The 13,147-nt window shown below is 42.1% G+C and overlaps 1 protein-coding gene across 1 annotated transcript; it reads left to right on the top strand.

Moving 5' to 3' along the window:
* The first annotated feature begins 220 nt into the window (after positions 1-220).
* Positions 221-12,362, top strand: LOC103059851 (keratin, type II cytoskeletal 7-like). The gene is made up of 9 exons (XM_007439045.3): positions 221-868; positions 2,547-2,758; positions 4,723-4,783; positions 5,697-5,792; positions 6,662-6,826; positions 6,957-7,082; positions 7,687-7,907; positions 8,382-8,410; positions 8,540-12,362. Exons 1-9 carry the CDS (start codon positions 221-223, stop codon positions 9,019-9,021), a joined length of 2,040 nt encoding a protein of 679 aa, XP_007439107.1. The 3' UTR covers positions 9,022-12,362.
* Positions 12,363-13,147: the final 785 nt, after the last annotated feature.

The following is a 13,147-nucleotide window of genomic DNA, read 5'->3' as shown; positions in this document are numbered from 1 at the left end:
CTTACCATTTATGGTCCCCAAGGAAAGGAAGCATAATCTCCTTACCATGATCACTGCTTTGTAGCCCAGCCCAGATCTTCAATGGTATATAAAGGATAACTCCTGATGAACGTAGGAAAGGACTTTGCTTCTGTCTCTCAGCCTCTCTGTTCTTCTTTGGGAGCTCTGTGGGCCGCGCAGCTTTGCTTCAACTGCTGGGGTTCTACTCTTCTTAGCCACCATGAGCCGGCAATGCAGCAGCTCTAAATCCCTTCACGGGAGACGGAGTTATACTTCTAGCAGTGGGTTCCGTGGGGGCAGCAGCTTGTCCTCCTTGCACCTCACGGGAGCAGGCAGAGGCGGGGGCTACAGCAGCATAAGCCACTATGACCCTGAGCATAGTAGGAGATATTCTGCAGCAAGCGCTAGTGGTGGGTTGGGCTACGGGGCCGGGCCCTTTGGCTACAGCATTGGGCCGGTGGGCTTCGGTGCTGGAAATGGAAAGCTGGAGGGCTTGCGCAGTCAAAATGCAGAGGCCCACAGCCAGGATGGAGAACACGGCAACCAAAGCAGTGATGGTTACAGACCACAGGGTTTCAGCAGCCAGAGTCTTGGTGGTGGGTACGGTTACAGCAGACGCTATCGGCCAGGTGGCTTTAGCAGCCGAAGTCTGGGTGGCGGGGTCAGCAGAAGCGCTTTTGGTGGCGGTGTGGGCTACGAATGCATCGGTCGCTTTGGGGAAGGGAGGGGGATCCACACGGTCCGAGTCAATGCAAACCTTCTACAGCCTCTCAAGATCCAGATTGACCCAGAGATTTCTCGAGTGAAGGAGGAGGAGCGGGAGCAGATCAAAACCCTCAATGATAAGTTTGCTTGCTTCATTGATAAGGTGAGAAGAGCAAATGGTGAGGAGGGTCTGTGCGTTTGGTTCTAAGGATCTCTTTCCTTTGGGCACTTGGATTAGAGAATGTTCTTTACTGGGCAGGCTAAACATTTACTCAGTACAGGTTAGGGCTAGGGGTGCTGTGACCACGTTCATGTCATTCAATTACATCAAATTTTTGCTCTAATGTAATAACGAGCCTCTTCTTTTCTGAGCTTGTACTGTTTTCTTCCAACGGAGTCTTCCTTTGCTCCATTTTGCATGCACGAAGATGAACAGCGTCTAAAACCCCAACCGCAACTGGGCATGCGCTAGCCTCAACATTAACTGAATTTTGGATTGCATTAATCGTGACCTGGTATCAATTTACAACTCACACTAAATTGAATATTCAATTATTTGAACTCACACTAATCATGACCTACCTGTTGATGAAAAGACAAAGATGGACTACTTGTTAGATATCCTTTTTAAAGCAGTGAGCTTTATTGGGTAAATGCAAATGCCTTTGGAGTGATGTAATCCTATTCTGCCATATATAGGGTTTTTGGAGTGATTTTTTTTTTTTGGTGCCTTCGAGTCAGTTTTTTTGACTCCTGGTGACTGCCTGGGCAAGTCCCTGCAGTTTTCTTGGCAAGGTTTTTCACAAGTGGTTTGCCCTTGCCTCCCTCCTGGGGCTGAGAGAGGAGGATTGGCCCAAGGTCACCCAGCTGGCTTCATGCCTAAGGCAGGACTAGAACTCATGGTCTCCCGGTTTCTAGCCTGGGGCCTTAACCATTATCCCAAAGTGGTTCTCATCGATAGATTTGGAGAGTTTCAAATTGTGCCTAGATTTCTCCTTGCCCTGTCAAAATGTATTTCTCAACCACTTATATACTTTTTACAGCTTTTTGATGGATTAACCAATTGCTGTACTGGAAACTGCTGTACTGATCTTTTGGGGAGCCACCCTACATTTGTCTGGGTGTGGACTGCAGTGGATCCCAGTCATCACACACACACACAATCCAGAACAGTTCCACTAATGAAAGGTGTTCAACAGAAAGTCTCAGCTAATCCAACCTTTCTTAGAATCCTGAACCCTCTAGTTAGGGAGGAAGCCTCTAAACCAATGTTTCTCAACCTCGGCAACTTGAAGATGGGTGGACTTCAACTCCCAGACTCCAACTCCCATGCTGGCTGGGGAATTCTGGGAGTTGAAGTCCACCCATCTTCAAGTTGCCGAGGTTGAGAAACACTGCTCTAAACAGTGCAACTTACCAACTGATGAGCATTGCTGGCACTGAGTGTTGCAAATTGCCATGTTTTTTCAATGATATATTCAAACGCTACCATTCTCTAATTCACTGCTGCAGCCTTTAAGTCAATGCATTCTCAGCTAACCTGAGAATACCTTTAGGGATTGACTTTGCATTACTGACGCACAGAGCAGCAATGTAAACGTTCGGATGTATGCCCTTTATTTCTATCTTTTATAGCCCAATTAAGTCCTCTAGATTTTCAAAGGCATGAAATACTGATGCCTGGATTTTCCGGAAGAAGAATAAGGATATCAGTAACAACGGGAAGAGTAATCCTGCTTTCAGTCAAAAAGTAGCTTCTTTACCTCCGTAATATAATAGGTCCGAAGAATCTGAAGCAATAAAAGCAATAAAAGAGCATCTTGACACTTGCGTCATTCCAGGTAAGGCACTTGGAGCAACAGAATAAACTTCTGGAAACCAAATGGAACTGCCTGCAGCAGCAGGGACCTATCGAAAAGGCCAACCTTCAGCCCTTCTTTGAAAGTTACGTCGCATCCTTGAAGCGCCAGCTGCAGCTGCTGCTGAATGAGAGGGAACAGCTGCTACTGGAGCAGGCCAAATTCCAGGATGTGGTCGAGGACTTCAAAAGCAGGTAACCGGTGGGACGTTGAAGCAGGTGGCAAAAAGGTATTCTCCCAAGGCCCACCCATGTCAGTAGCTGGGGGTCCTTGAAAATGGAAGAGGGTTCTCTTAAATAGGGATCTGCCTTTTTGTCCTGCAGTAGTGAGCAGAGGCACTGTCCCCATGGTCAGGGGGGCTCTGCCCTTTCTAGCATGCTGGGAGGCCACAGAGCTCATGGCTGAATATAGATCTTCTTGTAGCAGGGGTGAGGAGAGGGAGGACATTACCCATTATAACACACTGGCTATTAACTCTTGCACTGTTTCTAGTATCCTTAGAGGAGAAGTCTATAACCTGGGGCCTGGGGCTAATTGTGACCTCCAGAAATCTGAGTGGGGTTCTCAGGTTCCCACCCCAAACTGCCACCAGCTTGTAATTGCTAATGTGACAGAAGAGGATAATTGCTAACTACCCTGGGGAGGAGTAATCATATTCAATGTGCGTAATAATATTAATGTAATTAAATGCTAATTTAAAGGGAAAGTTAAGTTTGTCTTGGCCTCTCCCAGTTCTTTGTCCAGGTCCCATTGACTTGGGGTGGAGGGGACACCTTAGCATGCTTATACTCAAAGGTCAAGTGACCAGAAAGGTTGCAAAGTCTAGCTGTAGAGCAAAGACTTGGGCTGCAGGGAATGACAGCACTAAAAATTACTTGCAAGTTTTGTACCACTCTCTCTCTTACGGAAAAGGTTGAGGTAAGCGCTGGCTGGAGGTCATACCAAGATTCCCAGCTTTTGAAGAACAAAGTTCTGCCTTTCCCTTCCCAAAGCAGGCTACAGATATCCCAGTATCTTCTCTTCTCTTCTCCAAATCTGGAAACTGTTTCCTGTTTGTCTCCAGCTCAGCAAAGAAAGGCAATCTACTTCCTTGAATATGTCTGGCTGCAGCATTTCTCAATGTGAAAGGCCAAGAGCATGATCATATGATTGGTCCACATTATGATTGAGAAGGAAAAAAGGGGAGAAAATTCATGCACTGTGCATGTGTCAGCTGTCCCCAGTGAGTTGTCCTTGCATAAGCTGAGATGACCATTTCCAGAATTCCTAGCTGGCTAGGAAATGTTTAAAAGGGCTCACTGGATAAAAATATTGAGGGAGAAAGCAGGCTCTTGTTTTTTCTGGAGAGTTCTAGAGAAGTTCTCTGGACAAATCCAAGCAATGAAAGATTGAGGCCAGCCCACACAGCCCATTTTTCCATGCATCAATTATCCTATTTGACTTAAAGTTGAAATGGGGTTTAATTCACCACTAAGATAAATTCCCTCCCAGACCTAAAATGTGCAAATACTTTTTGCCTCTTCCCCTCTTGTTCAGTAATTCCCTGGATTACTTTCCCCATTCCCTGCCTCCACAAGAGATTTGGGGGGGGGGGGGCAGATATAGAGGATTGTAGGAAGAGGGAAATAGCTTAGTCTGTCATCTCCCCTATTTCCTTGAAGATAGCTGCTGGATTCAAAGACCTCCACTCACAGAAGAATCTGTCCCTGTCAAGGGAAATTCCCCACCGCTTTTCCCTGCAACTCATTCCCCTAAAGGAATTTCAGTGCTAATGCTGGTGAGATCTTTCTGACCACAAACGAAATAGGAAATATTGTAGTCCTAGAATGAGTGTTAGATGGAGATATGCAGGTTGGCTCAAACCTGTCCTTGTGAGATGATTCATTACCTGTACAACAGCCAAGGGGAGCCTAATCCAGCCGATGGAATTTCCCCTCAAGTTTTACTCCAGCCATCAAGGGTCATGAAGCAAAAGCTCTGAGCACATCTTGCCCCCATCTTGACATTCGCTCCCACGAAATTTTGCAATTCAGTTGATTTTATTTATTTATTTATTTATTTATTTATATTTCAAATTTGTCACCACCCATCTCACTGCGGAGTGATTTGTGTGTATGGCTGTTCAGGTTCTTAAGGATCTCCTTTTTTCCATCTCAAGGTATGAAGAAGAAATCAACCGCCGGCTGGCTGCAGAAAATAATTTTGTACTGCTAAAAAAGGTTAGATATTTCTGGTTCCTCCATCTCAAAAGAGTGCAATTAAAATGATACAACTCTCACTAAATATGTATACACTTGTGAGAGACAGTAATGCCAGATCAGATGGAATGTTGGTTTATTGCAATAAAAATAAAGGCCTGGGAAATTTACCTGAGATTAATATAAGCCACTTTGCATCTTTTTTAGAAAGGCTGCAAACTGATTGATGTCATTCATTCATTCATTCATTCATTCATTCATTCATTCATTCATTCACCCATTCATTCATTCATTCATTCATTCATTCATTCATTCATTCATCATATATATACTTACATTTCAGTGCTCTTCAGTCATTAAACACTGGTAGTATATAGAGTGGAGATCAGGAGACATGCTTCTATCCTATCCCTTCCAGTCAATCTCTCCTTGTTGATGGTGGCATTCTGCTGAATGTGATGAAAGTGTCTCCTACAGAACTTCTCTATCAATTTTGAGAGATCAGCAGCAGAGGGGAACAGGACAAGCACTCCTATCTCCTTGCTTGGATTTCAAATGTTCAGTGCTTGGAAATCATGCTTGTTTTTGTCTTAATAGACTGAGGTCCCAAGGTGACAAAGGCATTTCCAATAACGCAGATGATCAGTGAGATGCCAACCTACCGCAAAGGACAACCATCTAGCCCATACTGACTGAGAAGGCTAGGAATAATGGGACTGATTGTCCAACCTATTGGGAGGGGACCAGACTAGGAAAAAATGCTCTATAGGAAAGCCACAATAATAATGAGGAACTAAAGTTTGATTTGATTGCCCACCATATCCATGTTGTGAGTGGAGAATGTGGAAAAGAACTTTGGGAACACATCATAAAGTGTTTTGAAAAGTGAGTTTCGTTCAGCTAAGATAAATGTGCTTCCCATCATGCCTTTCAGGATATTGACCTTGCCTATACCAGCAAAGTGGATCTAGAAGTGAAAGTGGAAAACCTGAAAAAGGAGCTCAACTTCGCCCAATTTATCTCTGAAACTGTAAGGATTCCCACATAAATGGGTTATTCCTTCTTTCTGCACTGAGAAGATCTATGCTCTTGTGTTATTTTCTTTCTTTATACTTTGTACCAGGAATTGGCCCAAAGGAAGGGGAAAAACTAGTTTCTTTTTCACAACCCAAGGCAGAGGGGTGGAGTAATTCCACCTCTAGTTGCATGTCAGAAGAGTCAAAGGAAAAGAAAGGACTTGGTTTCGCAAGCACATTTTAAACATTGCTGTTATTGCCTTTTCACAAACTTAAAGAACAGCCCCTCCCTTAGCAGAGTTCCCTGGATCCTTGGTAGGGGTACCATTGTTGACCACCATAAATAATGGTAAGCATTAATTATAAACCAAGTCCATATATACAGTTCAAGAATTTACAAATGCCTGCTTCAGGGGAGAGGTGGAATCCTATTCTGCTGGAATCTTTCCAGGTTCATCAGGCCTTATCATTAGGAGAGTGATGTGACCACCTCAGGCGATCTTTTGTGAGAGTAGCAGTGAGGCTCCTGGATACCCTTTCTGAACATTGTGACTGTTCTTCCCAGTTTGTGAATATAGTTAGGGATGTCCCATGGCCTGATATGGCCCCTAAAACATTTCTGCACCACTGCTGAAGTAGGCTGCAGGTCCTGCAAATCAAACCAACAGTTCTAGAAACGATGAATGGGGCCATCCTTGCAGCAGGCTTCTCTGGAGTCTTGGGGAGGGGGTTAAAAAGGTGAGGAAAAGGTGTAGCTAATAAATAGATCATGTGCTCAAAGAAGAAGATGTGAACCTTTCTAACATGCCTTCTTCTATTAGGATGGGAGTCTCCTGCATTATTCAGAGTACTTGCAAAAGCTCTTGCAACTTCTTCTTGACAGGAAGTAGAAAGTTTACAGTCGGCAAGTGCAGAAACCAATGTTATTGTGTCAATGGACAACAGTCGAGTCCTTGACATGGAAGGAATAATACACTCAGTGAGATGTCAATATGAAGAGATTGCCCAGAAGAGCAAGGATGAGGTCAATGCTCTGTATGAAAACAAGGTAGGCTTGGCTTAACTTGCTTTCCATAGAGGGAAATGAGTGTTTTCATGACTACTGAAGTTTAATAGTAAAATCCAAAGTTACAAAGTGACAACAAACAAATGAGAATTGGTTTTCTCCTATATTTCAGTACAAAGAGCTGCAGAACACATGGGGAGATTATTGCAACAATCTCAGCAGTGGCCGTCATGAAATCCAAGACCTCACCCGTCTGATCCAGAGATACAGAGGTGAAATAGAAAATACCAAAAAACAGGTAAAGAAGCTTATGTAAGTCAGGGATAGGCAAAATGTGTTCTGCCAGATGCTATTGAACTCCAACTCCCACATGTCCTTGTCAGTAGGGCTGATGTTGCAATGTGAAAACAAGAGAAGTCCAACATCTGGAGGATCATCCATTACCCACTTCTGCCCTAAATGCACAGGGAACATCCTCTAAGAGCGTTGAATGTCCCCAGAGTCTCTCCAAAACTTACCACCAATTTGTCATTTTTAATATGGCAGAAAGGGCAAATTATAAATGACATGGGGACTAAGCAGATTCAATGAATAATTAAATTTCACTTCAAGTGCATTTGACCTGTACTGTCATTTTCTTCTTGGACTGTGATCCTTGGGGTGCCATCCAAAGGTCAGCTGCACCCTCCTCCCCAGAAGAGTTGCATACAAGATTAAGGATCACTGAATTTCAGAAATCTGATTGATTGGTTTAGAAAAAGAACATACTTGCATATTTTTTTCCAGTCATTTTGTGTCTCTGTGTTTAACTCTCCCTTTTCCTCTTCAAACCTCCTCTCCATTTCCTGCCGAGGAAGCTCTATGTCCCAAGTTCATTCTATTTTGGTCTGACTCTTTTCAAGATTGAGGCGTTACAGACGTCTGTTGCTGACAACGAGCAGCAGGGGGAGAGTGCTTTGAAAGATGCCAAGTCAAAGCTTATTGAAGTGGAGAATAACCTGCAGGGTGCGAAAGATGAACTGGCTCGCCTGCTGAGAGATTACCAGAACTTGATGAATGTCAAGCTTGCTCTGGATATTGAGATTGCAATGTATAAGTCACTTCTGGAAGGAGAAGAGAGCAGGTAAGCGGGCTAAAACACCAAACAGCAAAAAACCCCAAACCACTCAGCTACAGATTGCTAATGCTCTTGTTGCAAGGCCACCTGATCATATTCCGGGAATGCAATATACTGTAAGAAAAATGCTGAATGAATCAGCTAATACTTCACATATAGAATGAACTGCTATATAAATTACTTTGACTGTTTATGGCCAATTCTTCACCCTTAATAAACTCTAGACTGTGGTCAAAGGGAATAAAAAATACAGGACAAACTAATATACAACATTTGCCTTTGAATCCATCAGCTCCCCTAGGATCACAGTTCAAAAGTGAGCTGGGAAAATATTTAAACATTTGAAACTGAAACTTGAAACTGAAATAGTGTCAGATTTTCAAAGTTATATATCATCCATCTCCTTTGTGAGTGCTGATATCGGGATGCAGAACTAGCTTCTTGGGACATTAATAATTATATGTTCTCTTTTCTCTGCAGGATATCTAATGCTCCTCCTGTTAACATATGTAAGTACTTTAAAAAGCACACCCTATATTATCATGAACAAGGCCAGGTTTTTCTTTGTCTGATGCCCTAGATACATGTAATAACAAAGAATGTTATTCTGCATTGTTTCCTTTCTCCTGTTCGTATAGCTGTTGTAGGTTATCCCAACAACTCTGTAGCTGGTGGACGCACTTATGGTGGGACAGTTGGAGGAACTGGATTTGGAAGGAGAGGTATACAAGGCCCTGGACAAGGTTACACCCAAAGAAACACCACCAGCAGCGGAAGATCCAGCTCTAGAAGTGGAAAACTTGGCAGCAAAACTGAATCTAGCTCTAGAAGTGGGAATAATCTTTCTGGGTTTGGGCAATATACAACCACTACTGTAGTCCCATCTGCTTCTAAGAATTCTGATCCAGCAAAAGTAGGAGGTTCTGGAGGTGGAGCTTATAATTCTAAGAGTAGAGGACACAGCAGCAAAACTGGGGGTCACAATGCAAGCATGACACATATTTCCACAGCTACTGGGGTTCGTAGCACAGGTCCCTCTGGGGGGATCTCTATGAGTGGCAGCTACAACATCCAGAGCACTGGAGGATACACAGGGGATGATTACGGTGGTCTTTATTAGAGCGTGGCACAAATGACGTCTCCAAATTCTCCACTTCTTTTTGAGCAAAACAATAAAAACCCTAAAAATTAAATGAGGGAGGGAAAATTTCACTAAATTTCTGCAGGGGAAAATCTTCCACTAAGTTCCCCACGTAAGAATAATCCTTAGCGGTGACAGTAGCACAGCTTTTCCAGTTTGCTCCTGAAGCTCTTTGTTTCTTTGTTTTTTCCTGTCACTGCAGGGGATGGGATCAGTAGTTGCATTGCTAGCCCCCTCCTCTTTTTGCAAGCTCCACATGCCCTGGACCTTGGATGTCTTTGTGTGTGTGAACCACCTAGAATGATAAGAAGTCAATTGACCAGGTTTGGAAAAACATTTTGTGTAGGGTAGAAACAGGGATGGGGAAGGAGAGGGAAGACTTTCCAAATGAGTAGAGCCCTTCAGTGGACATTCTAAGGGATGAGTCCAAGAGCAGCAGATGTTTTCCCCAAATATTTCCTAGCTACTAAAAGAAGCCTCATTCACTCACTCCCTTGCCCCCAAATAAACATCAGAAGCTTAGCTTCCTTTCTGCCCAGGAAGTGGGCTGGGTAAAACCATATTTAGGAATGTGCCTTTCCTGATACATGTGTCTTGGACAGGAGTAGAACGCTAGCCTGGTAAGCAGACAGGAAGTTTTGGTCTAATCCAAGAAGAACCTGGCCAATTTTCAAAGCAGGTTTTAAAATATGAATCACTGACAGTTGGAGAGTTTTTGAATGCCTTGAGGGAAAATAGGTACTCCACCATTGAACAAGATTTGACCTATACTGACAGGCTATGGGTCAGAAAAATCAGTAGGGAGAAGGGTCTGCTGTGGAACTGAATGACAGATCTTTGGGCATGGGACGTCACTACTGAAATGGTCTCTTGATCTGAAGAGATTTGTGAAAAGATTTGTCTCACAACACAACAAGCAGATTAGCTTTGTTAGTGATGCAAGTTAACAAGCCTTAATTAACTTTCAAACATTTAATGTATAGCAAGAACTTCATGCCATTTCTTTGCTCCCCCCAGTTAGTATTACAGTCACCTGTTCTGAAGTGGTCTGGCCACAATACAGATGTATCTCCTGTGAGAACACACAGGAAATTGAAATGAAGGCTTCCCAGATGTTGGTCAGAGGGCCCTGGATATGTACCCCCAGTGGATTCAACCAGGGTATTAAGGCCCCATCGGTTGCCTGAGGATGTCAGTTGCTGATGACACATGGTATTCCTGTCACCTTTTATTGGAGAACTTCAGGAACAAAATTTTAATCATTCTGGAGGAATTTGAACCAGTCTGCAATGAAGGAGTTTGGGTCTTCTGCCTATGGCATTTATCACAATAAGGGAAACCCTCTCATGGCAATGCTGTTAAATTGTGAATAGCTCAACTATTAGGGTATTCAGGAAAGAATCCTGAGAAAATTTGGAGAAGAGGCTGACTTCTTCTTCCTACCCCAAACACCTCTGTTCTACAGTTCAAACTGGTCTCCTCATCATTCACACTTTCCAGGGATCCCTTGAAATTGTAATACTGTGAGAAAGAGTTAAAGTTTTCTCTCTAGCACAGAAATTGTCCAATATTCCTTGGATGGTATATTCCCAGGATTCCTATACAGCAGTTCAGGCTGTTCAAACATGCAACTTTCTAGTGGAGCTACGTGTTGCATTTCTTTGCTGTAACTCAGAAGATACTTTCTTAGGAGCTGCAGTTACTGAGAATGTCAACAAATGGTACAAAATTAACATCTAAATTACACTTCAAATTTCTGATCCTGTGCTCATGGAAGAAAAGGTGACACACGACTCTTTTCCAAGTATCTGCCATCACTTCTAGAAAAAAAAAATCCTCCTATTTTCTTTGTCTTGCATGTTTCATGTAATATTTTTTCCAAGTGAGACAGCATTTCACTCTTTAGTTGTAAAACATTTGAAGTGTCCAGGAATGAATGTCTAAAATGCAGAAGACACCACCTCTGATGGTGTCACTGAACAGTGAGAAGAAGACAGAAAGTGGCTTCCTACATTTGGAATGAATGTGTACGATGCATCTCAGACTTGATTTTGCTTTTAAATGCTACATATCTGAACAATTAGATAAATCTCAATATATTACACTTTTCCATACAGAAAGCAATACTTGCAAGTGAGGTTTATACCTGAGGTTCTCGGGCCACAGAATTCAAGACACTGGCCTATTTTGAGAAGCAGTGCCTTTCTACTGGATGGAAATAGTTATTGAAGTATCTATTCAATGACCAGTTCTGCTGAATCTGTTGGCATGAAAAACCCTTTGTTATTAGGTATTAAGCCTAACAGAGCCTTAGTGCATCTCTATTTATCTCTCTTATGCTAAAAAAAAGTTTATAAAAAGTCATTCTGGGACATTTTGCTAGCTTTCACTGCAGTAATCCTATGGGGGGATGGTGGCTGCAGAAATGGGCCTGGATACTATGCAGAGCTATATAGTAAAACCAGAGTTCTTTGTATTAAGAACTCAAGAGAAAGCAAACAGAATGTGGGTGATTATGCGGTAGAGCTTCTGAAAATGAAAGTGCAAAGATCAGTTGTGTGTGCCCTGTTGCCTTTCATCTGTTTAGGTTTAGATGACAGGGTTGATTTTAAGGATCTAGGTTGAGTAAAAGTATTCTGAGCAGATGATTCTGGGGACAAGAGCAGATCATTCTGGGGAAAGAATTATCTGCTCTTGTTTCTACAGAGATATAGGTGTGTATTGTGTTAGCAACCCCTTTTTCCTCATGTTGTTATTGTTTATTTCCAAATTGTCTTCAGCCACTTCCTGTCCTTTTTCATGCTAGTTAGTGATATGCATCAACACCTCGATGCGCTGATGAAATTACAGTGCAGAAAGAAATCTTGATTGGTTGAAGAGTTTAAGTATATTCTGCTCATAAACATGTGGCCCTCCTTTTCTGCTGCATGCAAGTTAGAGGTGGTCTGCATTTAAAAGAAACAGTCCTGCCACTGCCTGAACCGGCCAAGATGGTCATAATCTCCATTACATGTTGGGATGATGAAGGCAACTGTTACTCTTTGCTTGAGAATGTGTTTTTCTCCAATAATTCATTCTGTGCAATATTTACCTAAATAAATAAAAAATTCTTCTTGCCTTTCTGAACCAATTGCTCTTTCTGGCTTTAAGATTTTTTTATAAGCATTCATAATTGGATATTGGATCAAGGTCAGGATAGAGTAAATAGCAATAGTAAAAAGACTTTCCAGTCAAAGCATCATTCATTTCTCAGACTATGTATGAAATATGCATTGCTGAAAGTTTTTGTACAACTACACTTGTATTGCGCTTTGTGAATAAAGTTGAGGGTTTTTTTGTTTTTAGAAATGGGAAACGGCACCCAAATAATTTACATCAGTAAATAAATAACTTGGTGTACATGTCAAAATACATGCTTTTGAAAACGTTGTGAAGCAACTTGTACCTTAGAAAATTGTGCTTGAAATTGTGTATACTGTGGGAAAGAGGCACCGTGTGTGCATAACAAAGAAAAATATACACCATACTGCAGTGTCCCATGTGAAGTGTTGCAAAAAGGATGCACACAAGTAAAGTGTGTACAAAAATTCATATGAATGAAAAATGAAACAGCTTTGGAACAAGCTGGTTCTAGACTCCCTGCATCTAACACAAGCTTGGTGTGGTAATTAGAAGCCCATTCACAACTCCATGATCCTGATGTGTTTGTGCAAATTGTGACTTCAGTATCAACAAACAAGCCAAAGAAAACGTTGAGCAACTGTGCAACAGCTAGCAACAACTAGCACCACCTGGTGGGAAAGGGGAGACCCAAATAGTTAACTTACAGAAAAATGATTTAAACGAAGGAGCAACGTCTCAGACATATTCCTCTCTTGTTTGCAAAAGTCTGGATCTGAATTTGCTTTTTCTTTTCAAACCTACCACTTACATTTTTCTGTTCCTTTGATTTTTTTTATTCACTTTTATAACGCTTGTAAACCTTTTCCCTATCTACTTTTTTGCTTTTCCTACCTTTCTTTCTGTCTTTTTTTCTTGATTATGTTTGTAAATATTTAGTAAAGTAAAAAAAATGAATTGTATTCTTTTGTTAAGACAGTTCCTT

This window comes from Python bivittatus, unplaced genomic scaffold (genome assembly GCF_059951505.1).
Source record: "Python bivittatus isolate LINGU-HERP-01145 unplaced genomic scaffold, Pbiv_v1 ctg000220_np1212, whole genome shotgun sequence".
Taxonomy (NCBI): domain Eukaryota; kingdom Metazoa; phylum Chordata; class Lepidosauria; order Squamata; family Pythonidae; genus Python; species Python bivittatus.
This window is presented reverse-complemented; position numbering and strand designations above follow the sequence as displayed.